Source organism: Puma concolor, chromosome B3, assembly GCF_028749965.1.
Source record: "Puma concolor isolate L17-30 chromosome B3, mPumCon1.1.hap2, whole genome shotgun sequence".
NCBI classification, from domain to species: Eukaryota; Metazoa; Chordata; class Mammalia; order Carnivora; family Felidae; genus Puma; species Puma concolor.
In genome coordinates, this window is record NC_141672.1 from 46,384,184 (window position 1) to 46,408,309 (window position 24,126).

General features: G+C 47.7%; 1 protein-coding gene across 5 annotated transcripts in view; it reads right to left on the reverse strand.

The window, feature by feature from the left end:
* Positions 1 to 1,645: 1,645 nt before the first annotated feature.
* SAMD4A (sterile alpha motif domain containing 4A) overlaps positions 1,646 to 24,126 on the reverse strand; it is a 217,466-nt gene continuing 194,985 nt past the window's right edge. For all 5 annotated transcript variants that reach the window (XM_086709710.1, XM_086709708.1, XM_086709709.1 and 2 more), the window contains 4 exons: positions 21,532 to 21,733; positions 20,068 to 20,194; positions 11,633 to 11,716; positions 1,646 to 6,076 (listed from right to left, as the gene is read on the reverse strand). In XM_086709710.1, coding sequence (XP_086565836.1) covers positions 6,048 to 6,076; positions 11,633 to 11,716; positions 20,068 to 20,194; positions 21,532 to 21,733 — 442 coding nt within the window. In that variant the 3' untranslated portion in view covers positions 1,646 to 6,047. The remainder of the gene's footprint in view (positions 6,077 to 11,632; positions 11,717 to 20,067; positions 20,195 to 21,531; positions 21,734 to 24,126) is intronic.

The window sequence follows — 24,126 nt, forward strand, 5'->3', positions numbered from 1 at the left end:
AATAGAAGTGTTTGTGGAAGACTGTGGAGGGGTATCTGTCAGGTGTGCTGGAGTGATGTGCTAGCATTGCCCACTGGAACAGGGGAAATAGATGACGTACAAGCTGCCATAGTGTGCTTCTCTGTGGGCCAGGTGCATGCTGACCACTCCACATCTTTATAGAGAAGGGTTAGGTTCTAGTTATGGGCGAGATTTTTGCTGTCCTTAAGCCCCCCTCTCAACATCCAAGTCTTGGGCTGATAGGGAGTCAGGGCCATGGATGAATATAGAAACTGTTCCAGGGACCAAGCCAAGGTGCTTTCATAGGAGTTTGGATTCTCTTTGTATTACCCCCTTGGCACCTTCCTCATTAGCATAGAGAGCATGAATTGATGGTGCCCATCTGTGCTCCTTCTGGAGTCCTCTCACAAGCCCATTGCAGCCTCTTCCCAGCCAGTATGCTCTAGAGGTGTTACACATCCCCCTTTAATAATGGAATTAAGGCTCTTCTGCAGAGAGGACTGCTAGGGGACACCCTAAATGCTCTACCCTATGAGTAATGTCTCCAGGATTGAACATTCTGTTACTAAGTTCAATGGCAAAGAGCCACCGCTTTGCTGAGAAAAGCACTAGCCAACTCCTTTCAGGCTACCATGCTGAGCCCTGTTTCTCTTGATCTCCTACCTTTCACATTTATTCTCATTTCACACATTGCAGAAGTGAAGCTCAACTTTTCTCTTGCACATTATCCCCTTCCCTTCAGAAGAGTCTGGTCATACAGGGAGTTGTATCTCATTTGAGTTATGAGAATTTAACTTTAAGAGGAATTTAGCATCATTTAATATCTCAGCTTATGAGGCATTTCTACATGTTTCCAGGGAAACCTGATTTTGCATTTCGGTTGAGTAGCTTGAGCCTGGTAAAAAGAGTGTGTGGTCATTGTTACAATATCAAGCTGTGGTTGCCTCAGAAAAATCTTGGTTTGTGGTAATAACCTCTATATCCTATTTTTTCTTTTGTCTTCTCCTTCTCTGGATTACAGGTTTAATTATATAAACCTTGAGTATCATTAGGCCAAAACACAAACGAAGCCAAAGATCAGAGAGGTTAAGTAACTTGTTGCCTATCACACAGACCGAGATTTCAAACCCATATTAGTCTCTCCAGCCATATCCTTAACTGGCATTATTTAGAATTTATATCAAATATCATACCGGAATTAGAGGTATTAGAATGAGATTCAAGCCACGTGTAGTCAAAACCCCAAGGCTCCAAGGGTGCTGCTGTTTCTTCTTGCCATGGTTTAGGGTTGCAATATGATTTCATAGGCATTGAGGATGGAGAATAAGTTATAAGCAGTATCATTTACAAGGATAGGGTTTGGATTTAGAAACATGCCTTCAAGTCAGGTGATGCATTCATTGGCTACTCTGGGCACATATCAAGCTGCATAAATTTTTATACCTCTCTACCCTACTCTTTTGTAAAAAAAAAAAAACAAAAAAAACAAAAACTCATAGTTGCAGACATAATTTGCATAGAACGGTCAGGTGGTAATAGTTTACAGGGATGTCATGTTCATTCTTCCTTGCTAGCTTATTTCTAAGATTCAGTTTGTTTTCTAATCGATCACATTGACAAAAAGGAAAAAAGACACACACACCAGTGTTACAAAACCTTGTATTAATCATTTCCCTTCACTTTCAATATAACATTGATATGAAATATAGCCATGATTCTTAGTTACATGGAGGAAATGAGTAATAAATACATTGTAGCAAGTTTAAACCACAAGGGTGTTTCACTGGTAACAACATTTGAAAACTGTACACTTGCAAAGAACAGCATCTTCAAACATTAGTATATCTGTATATCAGTAAAGCTTTACATGTAACAAACATGCTATTTCCATATATGACAAATTTAAAAAATATGCATTGCTTGGCAACATGAACTAGGCAAAAATAGTTCTTTGTTCACTAACTTTATACAGGAAAACAGGACGGAGGCATGCATGTACAATAGGGATGCCTGCACGGGGCATGCAACAAAAGAAAGCTTTTTAAAAGTCAGCTTACATTAGGCATAAATACACGAGGGTTATATATTAATAAGGGAGGAAGTCTTCTGTTTGACATTATTAACATTCCTGTTTTCTTCCTATTCCTCCCAGAGGAATACACATTCACCTTTAAGTAAAGATAAAGGAATTACAAAAAAATAAAACGCACTTTGCAAACATCTCTGATGACTTGTAAAAAAAAAAAATCAACATTAGTGTTATCACAGCCCCATGTGCAAATGATCCTTCTGCAGGTCCTCCTTGTAAGAGGCACACCCCAGTGCCTTGGTCAGGCTGTTTCCCTGCACCCAAGCTGGAGTTGCCCGCTGCAGACACCTCCAGAGGGCTGAGATTGCGGCCTGCTTTTCCTCCCCTCGCTGCCCTCCTGGTTGCATGTCTATGCATTCAGCCCAGCTCAGTCCCCCAGCCTGGGCTTTGGGTGAGATCCTGGTTCTAGCTGGGGAATGCACATCTACAAACCTTGCACCGGCAGTAGCTACAAGAGGTGCAGAAGAACACAGACCCGGAGAAGTCTCCCATTCCATAAAAGGCAGCCAGTGACACCTCAAAAGAAAACCTTGTTTCCCTCAGTGTCTCTTCAAATGAATGGGAGATGGGGGCCCAGCTGTAGTTCCAATCCTGAGTACCAAAAAGGGACCATCAATACACAGGATTTGAGAGCTCGGTGCAAACAGCCACCCTCTGCAGGCAGACCCAGCAGCATCTGTTTTGCTTGCTGGCCCTCCTTTAAAAAGTGAAACTCAAAAAGCACGTGGAAAAAGACACATATCAGCAGCAATGTTTCAATTCTTGTACACAGTTCATGTGTGTCTTCCTACTGTTTCTGGTTAAGAAACCACTATGAATAAAAAGCACCAATAAAACATCATACATGGTAACAATATCGTAGACCGCCACTGTCCCTGGGACAGTGTAGAGATGCCAAAATACATACTGCTTAAATCAGAAAAAAGGGGGGAGGGGAGGACATGTAGTGAAATAGATTTTACTCTGAGATTTTTAATGTTTACTATTAATATAAAACAGTTGCATTTGGGGGTCAATGGGTAAATACAAAAAAAGGCACTGCCGCTTTATTACTAAATATCGGACTTCACAGCCTTACGCATGCAACTGTTTGATTCTTTTATAAATAAGGTTCTTTTGCTTCAGGATTTTAAAATTGAGCTGTATACCTGCAGTCAACACAGGACTCAAAACAAGGTGGGGACAGGCTCCTAAAATTTATCAGAACACTCAACTTAAAAAAAAAAAAACACTAATAGCAAAACACAACTAAGTAGATAAATCTATACACAGTCGATGAAAAATAAGCTTTTCTTTTTTTTAAAAAAAGAATTATGTTGTTATTAATAACAGACTTTATCATGGTTACCAGCCATAGCAAGTTAATAAGTAACATATCCAAAATAATATCTCTAATAATCAGATAACCATTGTTTCTATATTCAGTGAAGGAATAAATAGAAATCCAGATTTGCAAATACTTTAAGGTCTTCTTCCTTTTAAAGGATTCATGCTAATGTGATTGTGTTTACAATCTGTTTTCTGAACAACCCAAGTCTTTATGGATATATGTGTTTTGCAGCAGATCTGAATGCTTTCTCATTTCTCCACAAGATGTGTAATACCATTGTTTTTTCTTCTCTTTATTAACTTCCTCAGCATCCAAAAACACCTTCACAAACCCTCTGGTCTTACTTTGGCCTTCAACATTTTTGATCTATTCCTGCCTTACATGTGATCGTCCATCCCAACACATTCCCCAAGTAACACTAAGTTTGTTTAGAAAAGGGGTGTGGAGGATGAATGTTAATGGCACTTGGTTAAAAAAAAAAATCAACTAAAAAATGCTGCCTCTTTCTGCACATGGATTTGCATCTTTACAATGTAGTCACCCAAGAGGAAGTCTCCTTTCTTAATGCAAAGCATGGTATCATGGGTTCAAGCCCCCTTTCCTCGCTAAAGGCTGTCTACAATTAAGATGCTCCCACCTTTTTAAACCTTAAGACTTAGAAAGCAAGGCTGTGTTAGTGCACATTTTTAATCTTGAAAGGAAAAGAAAGTTGTTTAGATTGCATTAAGGCCTTTTAAATCTGTATTTACTTCATTAACCTTTCTTTCTTTTTTAAAAAAAATAACCGTAAGCGAGTGCAGCGATTTTCATGGTGTGATCTCTTCAATTTCGATTCTGACTTTGCTAAAAGAAATGGCACCAGACTCACCCATTTAATAAACAGGACTTATACCACCTCCCTGATTTCGCCTCTGGCTGAGCATTCATACCATCATTTACACAACCCAATTTTCCAGTGCAGAGCACAACTCCTCTTCGATTTCCTTTAATACTCTCCATTGTATCGAATCCCAAACGTAGTCTTTCTTGCCCTTAAGAAACAGAGCTATTACTTTGTGGTAGCATAGTTTGTTCATCTCTCATTATGTCAGGACTGGTTTTTTTCTCCCTTCTGTGTGTGGCTGGGTAGATAAATCAGCCAACAACACAGCAAATTCCTGACGTACACGTGGATAGAACCACGTTTCCATCACGCAGTTGACCTTTCCTACATCTTCCTTCACTGCCCACCTGGTACGGTGGGGGCCTGGCCGCGTGGACTGCACATGTCACCGCAGGCCCTCTCTGCCACTTGCTGACTGACCGGTTATACACTGTTGCTGGGCCTTGCTCTTCTCCTGTTCCTCAGCAGTGAGCGAGCCAGGGGGTTGCAGCCCCCAGCTTCGGGTTTCTGAGCGCAACCGCAGTAGACGCGGTGTTTTGAGCTCATCATCTGGAATTAAGGCCTTTTGCAAGGCGAAAATGTCGGTCCTTGCCATTTTTCCTCCAGGGGAACTTGAACCCACGCGTGTGTGTGTGTGTGTGTGTGTGTGTGTGTGTGCGCGCGCGCATGCGCGCGCAGCGAAGCAGGGGGCACTAGGCTGAAACCCTGCAGTAGGGTGGGGAGGAAGAGGTCTCCGGGTGAGAAGCAAATCCAGCCCAGAAAGGGGCCGCAGGATTCTTTTACAATCTCTTGGTGAACCGCGAACAAACACTAACTGATCACACGGTGCGTCCCCCTCGGACCTTCCCAGTGCTCTACCCCTCGCAGCCACATACTCTCCCGCCAACCCACCTGCACGCGCCGCCTCCCCCCTCCGCCCGCGGGGGTCGGGGGGAACGACCGACGCCTCGGCCCACGTGACGTGCATTCGCCTTCCCGGCAAGCACCGCTCCGCAGCCATTGTAAGAGACAACCCTGCTGCTATTATAAAAATAGAGGAAAAAAAATGAATCCGTATCAACAAATCCTTTACAAAAACCATAGTATGAAGAGAAGTTCTATCCAAACTCTTTACACATTATGTACCCTTTAAAATTGTTATGTAAACAATACACAAATCAAAGTTTCTCTGCAATTTTGTCGGAGGGGATGTTCCCCCTCCGCCGCCGGTGCCGTGCGGCCCTCTCCCGCGGCTCGACTCCAAGCCGGGTCCTCGGGGGAAGCCGATCCGGGCGGCGGGGAGGGCGGGCCGCCATCTTGCTTTGGTCGCAGGCCCGCACGACTGTGTCCTGGGGCCCGACTGCGGAGGCGGCGTCGAGGCGCTCCCAGGCCCGAGGCCTCCGCCTCCCTCCCGCGGCTCTCGCGGCTCTTCCACCTCTTCCACGGCGGTGCTCTTTTTGTTCTCTTCTGCCCCTCCTTCCATCCAGGAGGCCACCTGCGCTCCCTCGCTTCCCTAGAGACCCCCTCCCCACCCCGCACACCAAGCCATCCCGTGACAGAAACAAATGACAAAATTACCACTCCCCGGTCTACTGATATGTTTACAAGGACGACCTACGCTCTCACAAAATCAAAATGGGAGAGGGACCAGGGGAAAAAAAGGCTGCAAAGGATCTCGGAGGATTCCGTGCAACCCTGAAGATGGTTGACACTGGACCCGCAGCAGTCGATTTCACGGCCAGCGCGGTCACTCTCATCTTCAGCTTCTAGATTGTGGAGGTCCGGTCAACCCCGTCTGGGAGAGAGAGAATACACGATGGGCACAGGTGAACAAAACCGTTTCTTCACGTCCTTCCTGGTGTCCGAAGACAGGTAAGGGCCCAACTTACTCATCCGCTCACTCCCTCGTTCACACACCCACCCACTCAACATCTGGAGAACAGCCATCTTTCCAAGAGCTGTAAAGAGCCTGGGAATCCACGTGAAGAGACCTAGTCCTCTCACATGCTAGTCGGGACAGACACGTAAAGCCACAGTGATGGAGGAGTGATGACTGCTATGATGGAGTATGTACCGGGCACAGCAGGAACGTGGAGGAAGGGCTATGTAAGGTGCCCCTGGAAGTCAAGGGCAGTTTCACAGAGGAAGAAAATGACTTTTGTAAGATGGTGCTGGTAGCAGAAGAGAGGAGGAGGCAGAAAAGGGAGAGGGTGAGGAGGGCGTCCAGCTCACGCTTACGTGTGATGTTGGTTGTCAGATGGTGGGGTCTGAGGGCTGGATGGAGGTCTAGGATGAGGGGTGGGGGGATGGAGGAGTGGCAGGAGATGTGCCGAAGAGCTGGCACAGGCTGGCAGCAGGACATGCAGGTGGACCTGTCCAGCTTACACCCCTTTGGCAGCATCTCTGTGTCACCGAGTCCCTGTTGAAAGACTGGGCATGAGGTGGCTATGACTCTGAGCCCTGGTCACAGCTGAGCAGACCAGGGGTATGCATCTGACCCGCAATGATCCAGCTTCTCAGCCCCAAGAATCTGATTCGGGGTACACACCATCATTAGAGGTTGTGGGCACGGGGAACTGAAAGATCCTGTGAAAGTGGGTGAATGCTGAGGCTACGGAGGGTAGGCCATGTCTACATTATGGAGAGTTGGTGAAACCAGGCTATAACATGGAGGAGGTGCGTGTCAGAGACAGAGGCTAGGAGTGAAACAGACTGCAGAGGGAGCTGATGGCCGCCCAGCTCCTTTTCGGTTGTCTGCGTGCACATGGGACTATAGGAGAGTCCCCACCCCAGAATGAGGCCATAAGGGTCTTGTGTGCTATGAACAGGGTCTTGGACTTGGTAATCGGGGCATTATAAGCAGAGTAATCAGATCTGATTTTAGAATGGTTTCTCTGGCAGTTGACCTAAAAGAGGACACGGCTCGTGGCAGGAGGACCCCAGTAGTGGTCCATGCTGGGGATTGTCTGCAAGGGCTTACCCAGTGAACAGAGAGAAGCATGGGTTAGCCACTGTAGTAGGTAGAAGCAGCTGTGTTCAGTGACCACGAAATGAAGGCCGGGGGAGGGATGCAGGAGGCCTCCCTGGTTTTACTGATACCCAAACATCAGCAGGTGTGTCCTGATCTAAACGATGTGACAAACCTGGTCTACCAGGAGCATCTAGATGCGGCAGGCAGGACTCACGTGAGAGGTGAGTGGCACAGTGTTCAGGGAGAGCTGTGGGACCTAAGTGATAGGGAGGAATGCCGAGTACACTGCACAGGCCTGGCTTCCTCTCATGGGTAGGTTCACATACAGTTTTAAGAGACGGTACCGGGTTTCCGGGTTTGCTGGGTTTCTCCCAATGGTAACATTTTGCAAAACTATAATATTACCACCAAGGTACTGATGTTGATACAATCTACCGGTCTTACTCAGATCTTCCCAATTTTATTTGTACTTGTGTGTGTCCCTAAAGTTCCATATAGTTTTTGGAGAGATTTTAAAGAAGAAAAGCAAATGACCTTTGAGAGTGTTTATGGTATCAGGTCATCAATCCTAGAGGCCCCCACATGTTAACTTATAATCAGTAACCTTTTGCTGACTTTTGCAAGTGTTAACCTGAGCCTCTTTTTTTTTTTTTTTTTAATTTTTAAAAAAATGTTTCATTATTTATTTTTGAGAGGGGGGGGGTAGAGGCAGAGAGAGGGGAGACACAGAATCTAAAGTAGGCTCCAGGGTCTGAGCTGTCAGCACAGAGCCTGACGCGGGGCTCGAACTCACAAACCGTGAGATCATGACCTGTGCCGAAGTCGGACGCCAACCAGCGGAGCCACCAGGGCCCCTAACCTGAGCCTCTTATGGTGGTTCTGCAGTGGTAATGGGTCATGAGAAACAGTGAGTCTGTGTAAGTGTGTACATAATGTGTGGCTGTGTAGAGGTCACTCTCTTGTCTATGGAAGTGGAGTGGCACACTCTTGCCAGGGCTCACCGGTCTACTCATTAATGCCAACCCTTCATAGCTGTGTAAGTAGGGAGCTAGAAACATGAAAATCTTAATTAACCTAACCCCAACCTGCATTTTTACTGAATTCCAATCCCACGCCTCATCGTACAAGGGTGATGGCATTCATCTGCCAGGAAATGACCAACAGGTAAGTCCAGACTCACCATTTACAGTTGTGCAAGTTGTGCACTGCATAACTCTGAGCAGCACCATTCACATGTATTCATTATAGGTTTTATAGTTATTATGACAAATATCAAGTAAGTGGCAGAACAGCATCTTGAGAAAGTGGAGCCTTTTTCTAATTTGCACAAAGTCTCCATATCTGCTAGAAGTAGGGCTGTTAATAAGTCCCAAGGAGGAGGAAGGAGAGAAGGTGAGAAGGAATGGCAAGGGGATCATGTGAAAACATGAATCCTGGAGCATCAGAGAGTGGACTGGGCATTCCTCTTTGTGGTAGGATTTACTGCAGACTTCATCCTGCTTGAAGGAGCCTTGCTTTTGTAAAGCTGTGGCTGTTCCTGCCCATAAAACCCCTCTGCAGGAGGAAGATAGCAGCCAGGCCTGAGTCTTCCTTTATATCTGAGGCCACCAATCAGGAGCAGGCCCAACAGAGCCGGATGAAAGCCTTAAATATTCACAAACCAAGATGGCTGAGGCAACTACCTCCTGAGTGCTTTGGAGGGGCCAGGGGAAGGGCAAAGCAGAGACAGACAGGGAAGGCCAAAGAGAAAAATGGCTTAGACTGGCACAGGGGGGCTGCAGTTAGTGCAGGACACTGAGAGCAGAGATGTCAGCACAAAAGGTTGGGCCCGCAAGGCCTGGGGTCCATGGACCATCCTAGTATGTGGTATCCCAGGAACTTGGACACCCTCCCTTCCTGTCCTGAGACACAGGCAGAGGAACGTCTTTTGCTTTGCTTTACTCTCTCTCATTATTTGTCCTCCTGTAAAATGACTAATTCATTGGCATTCTGTCCCCAGAAAAGTCATCTTCCCCAGCACCTGGAAGAGGTGGGCTAGCAGAGAGGTGCCGTAATAGTGGGAGGGCTCAATGCCACTGTGCCCAGTTGGGCCACCCTGAACTTAATTTGCATTCCTTGCTCGGGAAACTGCTTACGAGGCTTCCCACCAGAGAGGATTATTGAGGGAAAACATAGCAATAAAAAGGCTTAGGAGATTAACAAGATGAAAACATTAGCAAAAAAAATCAGTTCAAAGAGGTTTTCTGTAACTATAGAAGAATAGGCTAAAAAACGAAGCCTTTCCAATGAAAACCTCCCTTTAATAAAGCGCATTTGGCACTCTTGCTACTAATGATGATAACGTTAGCACTTAGCAGTTTGATAAGGGCTTCCAACATGCCAATTATCTGAGATATATCAAGCCCTGGGGGAGAAGGTCAGTTCTCCTTGCTGACTCTCAAAGGCAGCAGGAGTTCTTCACCTGCCAGCTCCTGCTGGGTGGCGGGGAGCTTGGGCTGCCTGCAGTGGGCTGAGCTTGGCCTGAATTCTCACGGTCTGGGAGGCTTCCCTTTTTGAAAAATTGAGTTGTAATTTGCATATCACAAATTTCACCCTTTTAAAGCGTACAATTCAGAGGTTTTTCGTATATTCACAGAGCTGTGCAGCCATCACCACTATCTAATTCCAGAACGTTTTCATCAGGTACCCATCAAGCAGTCACTCTCCGTTCCCAGTTCCCTCTGGCCCCTGACAACCACTAATCTATACTGTCTGTCTCTATAGATTTGCCTGTTCTGGACACTTCATAAATTCCTAAATGGAATTAGATACTGTGTGGCCTTTTGTGTCTGACTTCTTTCATATAGCATAATGTTTTCAAGGTTCATCCAAATTGTAGCATGTATCAGTAGCTCATTCCTTTTTAAGGCTGTATGATATTCCACTGTCTGGCTATACAACATTTCACTCATCCACTTCCATCTGCTGATGGACCCTGGGTTTGTTTCCCATTACTCATTAGGGGCTATCAGTGAGCTGACCCAATCTCCTTGGTGAGCTGGAGAAGAGGAGCTCATGGCACCTCCCCTATAGAGGTGTCAAGGATGGACCAATGATGCTGTGAAGCTTCTAAGATAGGAGTGGCCAAGTGTTTGCAAATGGGGTTCCTGGAACCCCAGGGAGGTCACATCGGGAGCTGTGCCTTCCCACTGTCTGTTCAGTCAGCAGTGCTGGGAGGCCTTCAGCTAGCTCCCTTCTGGTACTGAGTGGAGGCTTTCTCTGGGCTATAGAGAACCTTGCACAGCTGAGATCAGGTGGGTGCAGTCCTTGCTTTCCAATCTGTTCCATGTAGAGCATTTATTGGCCTCATATTTGGTGTCATGATAAGATTGTGTTTACAGGGGCTAAAAATCCAAAAACCCCTGGTTAGGAGAACGAAGCTTGGGGAACAGCAGCTGACAGCAGCCTTTCTCCCCACCACTGCCAGATAGCACAGATTTTGGCTCTAGGTGTGCTGACCGCCCATCTCCAGGGTGGGTGAGCACATCCTGACTGGAGAGGGCTATTGGGAAGGGTCACAGGAGGCCTCTCTGACTCAGAGTCTCCCGGAGGTTGGCAGGAAGGGGTGGACATCTCTCCTCTGCCTGCCAAACATCCCTAGGGCTGGCTGGGAAACCAGGCTGGAGTAAGGCAATTGGTTAGTACCAGGAGGGCACTGAAGGCCTCCTGGGGTTTTTGTGATGACGTAGGGCTTCAGCCCAAACAAATGGTGGGACAACGCAGCTGCTTCTGGAGCTCCTTATGGGGCTGTAGCCCATAGGCACACTGAACTAGATCATCACTGTCACACTGTGAAGGACATCTCAGACTGCTTGGGGCTCCAGGCATCATGGAAGCCGTTTGGAACAGGGAGACAGAAAAACAAGCAGGGAATTTTGTTTCAAAAATTCTATTTTTAGAGCAAGCTGGGATATGCTTGGACCAGACTGGGAGATCTAGTGCCGAGAAGGAAAGAATCCAATTCTGTGGCGGGGGGGATGTTGCCACTAAAAGCCATGTCTTGTGTTTCTGACTCCTCCAGCTCACAGCGTTTGGCTAGGACAGCTGCTGTGGTGGAACCTCAGTGTGCACTGGGTGGGTGGCTCCGAGCAAAGATGGATAGCTTTGGTCTCCAGGTCCCTGACCCACCTCCCAGAAAAGGAGGAGCAGGGCGCTGTGGGTACTAGGTGTAGTATGGCTTGATGAGGCTCTAACAGTACTCTGAGGCCCTCCTCTCTCCCTGTCCCCTGCCTACTTCCCCTGTATCTTTCCCATTAGTCCTGAGCTACTGCCAGAGTGTGGACAGCAAATGATTGGTAGTCCTCCCAGTCAGGCCATAAAATGCAGGAAGGACCCACTCACCTCCCAGGGCGTGCTCGGTCATACTGAGGCACAAGGACTCCAGCCTATTGTTGATGTCAGGTTCAGTCACAGGAAGCTGGAATTCTGCAAGGGACAAAGGGTTATGTTGGTGACAGAGACTCTGAGAACAAGGAGAAGGTATGTACAGTGCTGTGGGGCTCCCCCCTCCCCCACCCTGGGAGGACTCCGGGGATTATCAGGGTCAGTAGAGCGGTAAGTTACACCCTGGTTTCAACCAAACTCTGAGTCTGCTAGATGCAGAGAGTCCATTGTGAACATGGGCGGCTGGAAGAAAACTGGTAACTAAAAATAGCTGGTCACAGTCAGTCTGTCCAGCCTCTGCTCAGAACCCTCCAGCAGCTTCCCATCAGAGTAACAGCCAAGCCCCTGCCATGGCCCTCAGGGCTCACATGATCTGGCCTATATTAACCTCTGCCTGTGTATGGCTCTCTCCTTCCTTCACTCCATCCCAGGCCTTCTTCTGCCCCAGGGACTTGGCACTGCTGTTCTCTCTGCCCACAATGGTGGTCCCTAGATATTTTCATGGCTGTGCTCTCCCTGCCTTCACATCTCTGGCTCTCCTACTGTCTCTTTAGAAAGGACATTATATATGAACAGAACTTTTCTGGCCCTATCCCTTTCCTCAGCTTTATTTATTTTTGTCCACAGCTATCACCAACATCTGATATATTATGTATTTGCTTGCTGCTTGCCCCCAGTTGGATTTTCACTTCACTGGAGCAGGACTTGGCTCTGCTGCTACCTGCGCCTAGACCTGGCACCTGGAACTTGGCGCATTTTTGCTTTGTTACAAGGAAATGGAAACCACAGCATGGTGAGTGCCTCTTCTGAATCCATGACTGTGCCAGGTGCCCAGTTCTCAAGCGAGACTCAGAGAGGCCAAGTGACTTGGGAGGTTAGCTCGCTAACACAAGAGCCCACAAAGGTCTGATTCCAGAGCTGGTACTGTCCTGCATGCTGCAGCAACTACAGGTGCCTGTCAGTACTCTCAGCCTCTAGCCACTTAGAAGGGCTGAGATGTCTGCTGTGGGGGCTATCACTGCCCAAGACAATGCTGTGTGCATTCTAATCACAAAGCCTCCTTTATCATCTGGACCCTCCCTATGTCCCCAGGCTCCAGTCCCTCATCCTCCCCACCCCTTCTCCTCCTCCTCCCCCTCCTCCTCCTCCTCCTCCTCCTCCTGTTCTGTTGGGGCCCTCACTGTCAGTACCTCCCCCATCCCTCATCCTGGGAAGCTCCTGAGCATCTTTCACTGGCTTGCAGACTTTTTTATTTCCCATAATATACCCAGCCATGGTCTTCTGGCATACTTCATACATGTCTATTGAGTGATGAAAAAGATGGAACAAGAAATAAAAGGAAAGTCTGACAACTAAGAATTGTGAAATCCTATGGCGGGAGTGGGGGTGGGGGCAGAAAAATCAACAATGGGATATGTTCTGGGGGTCTGGGAATTTTAACACTGCCACTGTCTTCATATGTGACCGCAGGAAACTTCTCATCATTGTGCCTTAGCTCTTCCATCTGTTAAGTAGGGAAAGGATCCTGGTGGCCCAAGCTTCAGGCCAGTTCCTTGCTCCTTCGAATCTCCACCAGGGGGCACTTGGGGCTGGAGGGCAGGATTACAAGTGAGGTTAGGTTGGTGGTTTAGTGGGATAGGAAGTTGAAACCAATGGCTAAACCAAAGTATTTGTTTTCCTTGATTAGCTATACATTTAAGTTTTCTCTGCAATCTGTGTTCCCCATTACTGGCTAATTCACAGGCAGATGTCATTTCCATTGTTTAAAATTCTCAGAGTAAATTGGCAAAATGGATCAATATGAAAAGCACTAGGGAGCAGATAGGGTTCTTTCTGACACAAGTTCCAGCCAGCATCAATGGTTTTGAAAGGCAACTGTGCCAATTTATGAGCAGACAGAGGACGATCAGGCTTCCCAGGAAGCTGGGAGCCAGGGAGAATTGAAGGGTCTTTCCCACCCCACCCACTGTTGCTCTCAGAGTAGGGTCGGGGCAATTAGACAATCCAGAGGGAAGAGTATTTTAGTATTTTCATCCATTCATGTGAAAATCATATGCATGCAAAATTAGCAGCCTTCAGGGTGTGAAATCTATAAAATAGAAACACAGTTTTATATATAGCCAGTTAGCAAATATGAAAAAAAAAACCCTCAGCAATTATAACCATCCATATGCTCATTGTAAAATTTAGTTTACTCTCTAGCACTCCCCTTTAAACAAACACTGTGGAGAGATTTGGATAAATAAAGATGCTCGACATTTGGAGAGAAGTGTTTCAGCTGCAGGATTTCTTGCCAACACGCAGCAAAATGCCATATTCTAAGCCTAGGACTGAGTGTTTCAAAAAGGGGGCTGAGAAATGCAGGGCTCTCCACTCTAGAATCTCCAAACCTTAGTGGCTGCTCTTTTAGGTTGAAAGTTGGCATGGTTCTTTTTATCTTTCAGCTCTTCCCTCTGGTGCGCTAGGGTGTCATGACCCCCCCCACCACTCTCAGAGTGGCTCTGAAAAATTCTGAGTCTCAGGAGAAGCCCATATGTTCACACTCCAGAGTTTCCTAATAGTGTGACTTTTTAATTGTGTATTTGATAAAAACAGATCTGTGGCATCTCCCCACACATACAAGACAGAGGGAGACCAGCTGGGTGGATAACAGCTTCCATCTCAGGCTAGAAGCCCTCAGCCAAGTGTGGCTTGGGTGGGCAGAACTCTTAAAGCCCGAGAGAAGCATTTGGGCAGCTCCTGCCACCCAGGTACACAAGAACCAGCAGGCCAGCTCTTGCTGTGGCTGCTGTTAACCCAAGGGCTCACTGCATTTAGCCTGAGCTCCCAGCTGTAATGGACAAGGCAGACGTAGTTTTATGTCTTCAGTAAGGTAAAAAGGAAAGACTGACTAAGCCTTCTCTGCTGTTGCATGCAACAGGCCTGTTTCCTTAGCTCAGACGGTATCTCTGAGAACTAGGAATTTTTCCCCTATCAGACCATTCCAGTATTTAGTGAGGATCCCCTGTTCTAGGATGCCCAGGGTTTAGGCTGATGTGGGACTTTCTAATTGTGCCTTTCCAAAAGTCCCATAAGTACAGAGCCTAGTGCTCAGGCCCAGGGTCAAGAAGATTCTGGAAGGGGGGTGCCTGGGTGGCTCAGTCAGTTAAGCATCCGACTCTGGCTCAGGTCATGATCTCACTGTACGTGAGTTTGAGCCCCGAGTTGGGCTCTGTGCTGATGACAGCTCGGAGCCTGGAGCCTATTTCAGATTCTGTGTCTCCCTCTCTCTGACCCTCCCCTGTTCATGCTCTGTCTCTCTCTGTCTCAAAAACAAATAAACATTAAAAAAACATTAGATTCTGGAAGGGAGCAGCCACCCATTCCTAATGAAGTGCTGCTGTTGGGTCCACCTGCGGGGGAGGTGGGGTGGGGATGTGGCTTTTCCTTGTCAGAAACCAGCCATCTCAGCTGAGTGTCTGCTATGTGGCACCTATGGTGCAATTCTGCAGCTCTCTCCCAGTCCCTGAGGCTGAGGTAAACAGGCCAGTGTCTTTAGTACTTTATAATAATACATGGAGTATTCTAGGAAAAATCTCTAGAATCCCAATTTGCCAATGATAGTTAAGACCACCTGTTGAATAACTAGGAAGGCTTCAAGTTAAGTGAGAAGTGGGATTGCTGGGAGGAGAGAAATCAGGGAGGTTGATGAGGATGGGACAGAGGATGGAGAAGTGGGATCTGGACTGGATAAAGGGAATAAGGAAGAAAGGGAAACAGGGAGTATGGGAGCCAAGCAGAAAGGGGAGGGCAGTAACAGAAGGAAAAGAAATCAGTGTGGGCAGGGACACTGATCATTGCAGAGACAGTCATGGCGGTCATGGCGGGTGACAGAGGAACAGGAGTAAGTCAGTCGCACACCCCTGAGTCTGCTATGGGGAATGAAGCTTTTCTCTGGTGGCCTAATTCCTAAACCTGCAGAAGTTTGTGCTGTAGAAATCCTCTGGGACCCACACGTTTATGCAAAATGATGAGGAGAATATGGTATAAGACAATATTGTACTATCTTGCCCCAGATTGGACTGAGTTTAACTTTCAGACGCGGAACACAGGCCCAGCTGGGTTCTTAGCTGTGATACAACTGATTCATTTACCAACCTCCCTGTTATCTGCCAATCCTGAGCAGGACTGTTTGCCTTGGCTTACCAGAAGTCAGAGAGCAAATGTGCATCAGATACTTTAAGTGGGTCCCTGTTCTGGTCACTTCCTCTGCATGGCAGTCCCTTCCATTCCCCTAATGGACCTAGTGGGTGGATGGTAGTCTTCCTTTCCACACTCTTTCAAAAGGTAGTTCTCTGGAAGGAACCTGAAACTTCCACTGAGGAGGAAATGAATGGTAACAGCTTTGTGCACTGTGCTTCCAGGTGTGCATCATTCTGATTGTGGAAGAAATACAGTCATGAGCTGGTGCATAGGGGAGGTTTGCTATGGTGAACAGATATATCATATCATGAAATGCTGCCCTGTAAGGCCCCTTATTCATCTCCCATCTGGACAGTCGAGCACCAATGGTAGTTTGCACATGGTGTTGTGCAAGGGAAGGAAGAAATCCCCAGAATGTGGCTCTATGAGGCTGCCTAACCTACCCTTCCCCATACTTTTCTTTTAAAGTTGGCTTCTGGTCCCTCTGCCCTTTCTTTCAATTTTTTTTTTTCAACGTTTATTTATTTTATTTTTGGGACAGAGAGAGACAGAGCATGAACGGGGGAGGGGCAGAGAGAGAGGGAGACACAGAATCGGAAACAGGCTCCAGGCTCTGAGCCATCAGCCCAGAGCCCGACGCGGGGCTCGAACTCCCGGACCGCGAGATCGTGACCTGGCTGAAGTCGGCCGCCTAACCAACTGCGCCACCCAGGCGCCCCGACCTCTGCCCTTTCTTGTCAGGCCCTCCAGATGGTTAGGAGCTTTGATGGCCTAGTGTCACATCAGGGCTGTTTTGAGATCCTCTCTGACTGGATCTCAAGGGTTGGCTGAGCCTGGGTCAGCAGGAAAGATCTGCTTCCAAGGTAAGGTAATCACTCTCCAAGCAATTTTCAAACGAATTTTCCAGTTTGGAAAACACCCTGCCTTTTGGGGAAACATGATGTCACTCACCAGGCACGACACTTGTTTTGAGCTCAAACAACCCCTCTGGTGAGTTTATCAGATCCCCTCCCCCTTGCTCTGAGAGGACCAGCTTAGTGCTTCTTACTCACACCGGAGGCCATTGAGAGGCAGCAGTCACTTAACGGCTCTCCTGGTTTGTCCTGGGAAACATCTAAAATCTGTCTCTGTGGGAGTAAATTAAAAAGCCACCCTGACATGGCCTCCTAGGGGTCCACAAATCCTGTAGATCCAGGAAAGACGACATTATCTTGCAGATTCAAGCCAGGTGACTGATCAGTTGATGCAAAAGTTGGGGGCTTGTTCTAGCCCCCAGACTTTGGAGACATTTAAAGTCTTCCACCATTTTAATGGAAGTATTTAAGTTTACAGAATTGAAACTTCCTTAGAATGTATTATAGTTTCCAAGATTTACCCATATGGTTTAAAATGGATGCTCTGAAGACCTCTAATGGCCAGGAGGAAGCCACTATGCTATACTGTAAACACAGTTTTCTAAGTATTTAATTTGGGGTTGATTATACATCTCTATTCCATTTTGTGTTCACTACTACTCCTACTTGTGTAAAGATGAAAGCCACTGGCTGCTTTTCAGATTTTGACTCCTTGATATGATACTTAGAGCTTAGTCCCGCCCCCCCCCTCCCCCTCCCCAGCCACCAGCCCCTAGATCCCTGCCTAGTTAACAAGGATGTGCTGCTCTGGGTGGAAGGGCCCAAGAGACCCCGTCTATCTAGGACAACTTCATCTGGGTCTGGCTATGGCAGTTAGATGGGCCTGCCCTATGAAGGAGGCTGTCTCCTCAGGAAGAAGCAAGAGTTCTGGTTATGACTTCTGGTCTTGAAAACCAGTGTCTGATCTGTAAGGGGCAGGGATGACCTTGGAGACTGAAGAGGAGCATCCCTCCGCCCATGACAGTGACTTTGTGGAGGCTCTGTTCCCTTTAGCCAGGGATCCTGAGTCATGGCTGTGCCCTGCCTCACCCTTCATGACCATTCCCAGGAAGAGCCGCCCAGCGTGGGCTGAGTGTGCTAGTCAGGACTTAGGAGTGGCTCCTGCCGAGTACTCACCAGTGTATTTGCAGTCAGGAAATCTGGAGTAGCCCTGTCCCCATGCCTTGGCTATTATTAGAAATGCCGGGGTTCATCAGACCCTTGCTGGAGGTGGGTTTGTAATGCTTATGCTAGAGGCTAATTTAATCCCCCTTTTCCAAAAAAGTCCTCAAGCAGTTTCTGGAATGCTAAGTCTAGCATACAAAGAACATTATTTAGAGACTTCTGGGTTAACTACCAGGAAAACTGAAAATCCTTGTAAGTAGCTGCCTCTGGGAGATGAGACTGTGGGCTGGGAGGGGGAGGGGAAAGGGGCAGTCACTTTTTCTTAAAAGCCCTCCTGTATTATTTGATTTTTTAACTATGGGAATAACAGGCTTCATGGGAAGAGCATGCAAATGATCTTAGGGTCATAGTTGCCCTGAGCATGAGCAAGCAGCTCACAACTGCTCTACGACAGCAGAGGGGAAACAAAAATGCAGGTGGGAGATCTGTATCTACAGACTCAAACAGTCTTCCTAGGGATGGCCCAACTCTTCCTGGTGGGCCTGGTCTTCCCAATTATGACAGGGAGAATGTGGGGAAAAAGAGAGGACTGAGGACTTGGAAGAGAGCCAAAGGAAGGGATAAGAGCTTTAGAATGGAGCAAGGAGGCTACAAGTATATAGGGATTGAAGGAGAAGGAGAGTGGTCAGCTATGCTAGGGCTCCTGTGAGGCTATGAGGTGGTTGGGCTGCAGTCCCAGGACTGAGGTCAGGATGAAAGATCTCCTTGTACCCAGCATGTCTCCCAATATTGTCTAGATTCTCTTATTGGGAATGGATTACACATGAGTCTGCACCAAAACAGAGACTGGGACTAAATGACCTAGGGAGAAGACCTTCGGAGTCCCTAAATTTTATCAAATATTTCTTCCCAGGAAGTTATAAGTATCAAAACAGAGAAAAGGAGCTTTAAAACAAAAGTATGCAAAGAGGAGAGGTTCTAGAAGTCAAGAAGCAACCTCAAGCAAGCATCTGGACTGTCGTCCTTTCCTGACACACCTTACCTTGTGGTGGCTTCTCACTTCCCTTCCTCCTCAGTGTCTCCCCACCTCCTCGAGGCACACGCCTGCTCAAAATCTTCCATACATTCCTCACTGAGAATGGCTGGGGCCTGAGCTCCTTGGCCTTGGATTCAGAGCCCTCATCATCAGCCATAATCTTTCCAGTTCCCTTGGTCTGCTCTCTGCTACTTCAGTCTGACCCTTTGACTTAGCCACGGCTTCTGGAACTCACTGAGATAGTACAATTGCAGTCTTGCTCTCTTCACTCCTTCTGCCTGCAACTCCACCCTCCTCTTTCCACTTCACCCCCTGTCGCCTGAAGCTCAGCTCCAGTTCCAAGAAGCTTTCTTGCCCACCCAGGCCACAGTGACATTTCCTCTCCTTAAAGTTCTATAAGACTTAACTGTACAGAGTGTGTCTACTGCCTAGGGTGGGTGTTTTCCTATAGGTACAACACTGGTTCCTGATTTTCCTGCCTAGAAGGTCACCTAGCTAGATATAGTAATTGCTTCCATGGCTTTATAGGACTCATGGAGTCTTAAGAGGTCGCTGTCTGCATAGATGAAGTGTGCAAGCAATTGTTGTCTGTGCATAATTCTGGCTACTCTGTTTTAGGAGGCTCATGGTGAGATGTGCAGCTGACTTGAAGTGCACCAAATTGCTCTTTAACCAAGTAAAGGGAAGATGGCTGGTCCAATAAGTCATGTTTGCAAGGCGCTCCCAAACCAGGGGAAGTCTCTTCGTGCTAATGCTGTCAAGTTTTCTCTTTCTCTGTCTCACTTCCTGCACATCCCCCCACGTATACACAAAGTACACACACACTACACATGGAACCCCTCCCAACTCCCCCAAATAGCCCTCCAGTGATAACTCTGGTTTAATCAATCTAGAAATATGACTAGTATCAAAAATATCCCCGTCAGATTGCAACCGACTCTGGGGCTCCATGTGCTGGCTCCCAGCCAGCCAGCCGCTATTCATGCTGGCAAGGCACAGTTTAAAAAAGGAAAGGCTTCTATAAGCTCAAAAGAATGCGTGGTGACAGTCGAGGCTAAGCACTTTCCGGCTGGGTTCACAGGGGCATCTATTTTGGCTTCCTGGCCTCCCCTGTGTCAGGGGGAGGAGAGAGGGAGAGATCAAGTGCATGGACCTACCTGGCTGCTGGAACATCAGCATATTCTGTGGAGAAGTGTGCACAGGCAACGAGCGGGTCCTTTGGACTGAGCTGTGGGTGCGGCTTGGCATGCTGTTGCTGCCCCCAGGATTGGCAAACCAGAGGTTCTAATGAGAAATGCAAAAGGGGAACCATTAGTCCAGACAGGGGAGGGGGTGCAGAGCAGGGCTACCGGCCAGAATTCAAGAGGCAAATACCCCTGGAGAACTCTTTGCTAACTTCTGGAAAAAGGCTTGCAGGCTACCCATCTGCATATTTATAGAGAGGGGGTTTAGATTCCATTCATTTTTATCCCCCTCTCCAAGCCCCGGGCCTCTCTAAGCCCCAGCTTAATCTGGACAGCTCTCTCCCTTACTATCTCCAAAACTCTTTTTATCCCTTTTGTTGCCTTTGCTTTTCCTATCACTTTTTTTCAGGGATGGGAAGAGTTCTATAAATGTTTGCAACGAAGAGCACAAACTATTTCAAGGCTCTCATTTGATTTTCCTTTTGAGATTCTTACAACTTACTACAAAGCGAGGGGGAGAAAAAAGAATCTTTCAGCTGGCAACGAGCTGGCACACTTAGCTTGCGTTTATTATCACGCGGGTGTCCTAGTGGTGACTTCCTCTTGAACTGATTTGGGGCTTCCCACAACAGTCAGATAGTGGGGCTCTCTCATACCTTGTCCTGTCCCCTGGGGCATAAATGCTGCCCATTTTGCCTGGAGCTGTTTTCCTGTTTTTAAACCAATCTGCCATCCCTAAGTTCCTCATGACAACCCAGGCCCACTTGTGTCCCTCTACTCCCAGCCCCAACCTGCAGAGCCCCACAGAGCTGGGCACACAGGTGCAATGCATTGGGTGGGGTAGGGAAACAGGACTTTGGGGTGAGGAGCTTTGGGACGGAAGTCAGCTCTATGCCGCATAGCAAAGACCTCTGGGCAGCCTGGCCTTGAATAGGCAGAGAATGTTCCAGCTCTCCCTCTGGTAGCCTCTCTTAGGCTCCTCTTTGGATTCTCCACCACAGCTGGGACCGTGACAAAGGAGCTATCTTCCATGAATAAAAAGGCTGAGAAAGCTCCTTAGATGCTCAGGTTCCTCTGGAACCCAGATCTGGGAGGTGTTGAGGTCTGCTGGGTCAGGTAAAGGAGCCAGGCAAATGAAAGATAGGTCTCGCAGTGCTTCCTCAAGGCCCCCATGTGCAGGGCCCACACAATTAAAGGTTAACGTGGTTATAGGGCGTCTTAAATAAATCCACATGAAGCCAGGTACAGCCATGTAATTGCTGTGTCTCCCAGAGAAACAGTGCAAACAGCTGGTTCCCTCCCGGCATAGGGCCACGTGTATCTCATTGCGGCCTTCCCTTGGCCTCTCCACTCACCTCGGGGGTCATGTGGGGGTAGGTCCTGAAGCCTCAGGCCCTGAGCCTGGCTGCCCACCCTTCTTCTTGGGGCAGAACAAACCTGTCTTCCTTGTTTCATGATGGCGGGGTTGGCTGTGGTGTTGCGCTGGGTGGAGCTGACAAATCCACTGGTACCCAAGAGGCCAAGGCGGGCAGAAGGGACGTTCCGGGAGGGGATCTGGTACTGGCGTGGGTTCCGTCTGCCCATACCACCGCCTACAGAGCTGGGTGTCGGGAGGGAGTTGGACTGCCCAAAGCCGCGACTGTGAGAGGGAACAGAGAAGAATGGGGAGACTGTCAGTCACCCTTAGCCCTTCCCAAACCCAGGTTGCCAGTGGGATGCCTCCTTGGAACCTGCCTACGTTTTGACAGTCGTGAGATCTATCTAGGGGCAGGGGGTGGTTCTGTGCCAGGAAAGGGCTATGATTAAAGTGACAGCTAAGAGACATCCGAGAGTGACTATCATGTGCACCATCCTGGGACTATCACGTTAATTCTTCAGTTAATTCTTCAGTTAATTCTTCAGTTCTCACGACAACCCTACGAAGTAGGTGCTCTATCCTCTGTTACAGCTGGAGAAATAAAACAGGGAGCTTAACAATTTTGCAGAGGTCACACAGACAGCAGGCGACAGCGCTGCAATATGTGCCTAGGAAGTTAACCAGGGTGCTCTTCAGCTTTCTTCCGTGCTGGATTCCAGGGCCCTGAGTGCTCACTTGCCCATCAAGAAGCCACACAGCACAAAAGCAGCCGAGCCAGGATCAGTGCTCCTTCCGTCACACCACAGTCTTTCTGATGTCTGTCTGTATGGCACACTTGGAGGGAGTAGCCAGTGAGCCCCACTAAGATGTAAGCTCCAAGAGAGAAAACATGGTGTCTGTCCTCATCAGTCCTGCATGTCCCATGCCTGAGTCAGCTCCTGGTACAGCAAGTGCACGTTGAATGAACGAATGAATCTCTGTCATCATGATGCTTCTTCTCCCTGTGGAAAAGCTGACCCCACATCTGGGGCTCTGACTCCCAGGTTGAGAGTAGGGAAGGGGAACAGAGATGATGATGTTTGCAAGTGCTCCAGACCTAGGATGCTGACAGCTCCCCACTCCACAGACCCTTCCTGCAGAAAGATCGGGAGGTTGCGTGCTTTCCCACATGGACCTACGCAGGCTGCCAGGGACCCCTGGCATTGCACTCGGATGCTGTACTCCCATTGCTCCAATGACCTCAGCGCCCAAGAACTCATCCTCTCCAACAATGCCTCAGGTTCTGGGAGGGTACACAGCAGCCAGTAGGGTTTCAGGAACCAGCACATTCCTTCCAAGAAGAGTCAGCTTTAGTCATTCACTGGTATTTAACTCACAGTGCTTTACCTCCAACAGCCACAAGATGGAACAGACTTGCTTTCCCAGCCACACAGGGGAGGTCTGTACCAAACCTGTGAGGAGACTCCAGGAGACAGGGCTGACGTAGTTTAACCAGTTGAAGATGATTGGGGGCAGGGGTGCTGTAAAACAGTCATTTCCTGAGAAAGGGTTGTGGGGGGTGGAGAGGGGCATCTAAGCCATCAGCACTGTTAATCTCAGAGAATGTTTTCTCTTCTTCCCAGAATGCCTAAATTTCCAAGGGGGAAAGGGGGTGCGGAAGAGAATTCAATGGGTGAGCTGGCTGCAACTGGTTTCTGGACTTGTGTCTTTCCACTTCCAGGTTTTTGTGGCCGAGGAAAGGATTCCTGATTTCTGTCAGGGGCTCATCTATGTGTGGTAAGAAGGACACTCATGGGTTCTACGTATCTAGCTCATCTTTTCCCACCTCCTTCTTTTTACTAGCATTAAAATTTTTTGGTTTGAAAGAAGAAATTTGGGCCAGGAGGGGATAAAAGTAATTTCACGTGATCTAGGAGACCTCTTTTGAGAAGGACAGTCTGAGATCCATGACAAGTGGAAACAAGGATCAAGTGATTTTGTTTTGTTTTTTTTTTTTAAACTAAGAAGACTAGTCCTTTGGTTTTTAGAGTTGGAATATTGGCCACCTGGTAGATGATTCAGTATTCTAAGACTTCTCCTTATTTAGTGCAGATAGCTTTTTTGCTCATTTTCCTTTTCGGTTGGATTTTTAAAAAGCTATTTCATATGCAAAATACAGTAGTCAGTGAGTGATGCTAAAATGATTTGTGCTTCCAGGAAGGGCAAGACTGTATTCTTGAGCAATGTGGGCAGAGGATTCTGCTATGGGACACTTGGTCACTGAAGACAGGAGGGCTCTAGGGACTCCTAAAGTTAGGATGCATGAGTTGGGCTGTATGCAGCAGGTAGAGCCCAGAACATTTTGGGGTCAGGATAGATGAGGGGGCAGTATTTGGATAGGCTACCTTTCTAATGTCTGTGGGGCCTACTGTGACATACTTAGTTGGTTATTACAAAGCCAGGGTTGTTGAGGGTTGCCACTTCTGGCAACCAGAGTCAGTGCTTAGGTTACTTAAGACCACTAGGCTTAATGACATAATCATTCTCTCTGGGGAGAGAACCAAGTGACACAAGTAAGTTTTCATTCCTCATCCTTTTTTTTTTTTTAACATATTTTTAAAAATTTTTACTTATTTTTGAGAGAGAGAGAGTGTGAGCAGGGGAGGAGGAGAGAGAGGGAGACACAGAATCTGAAG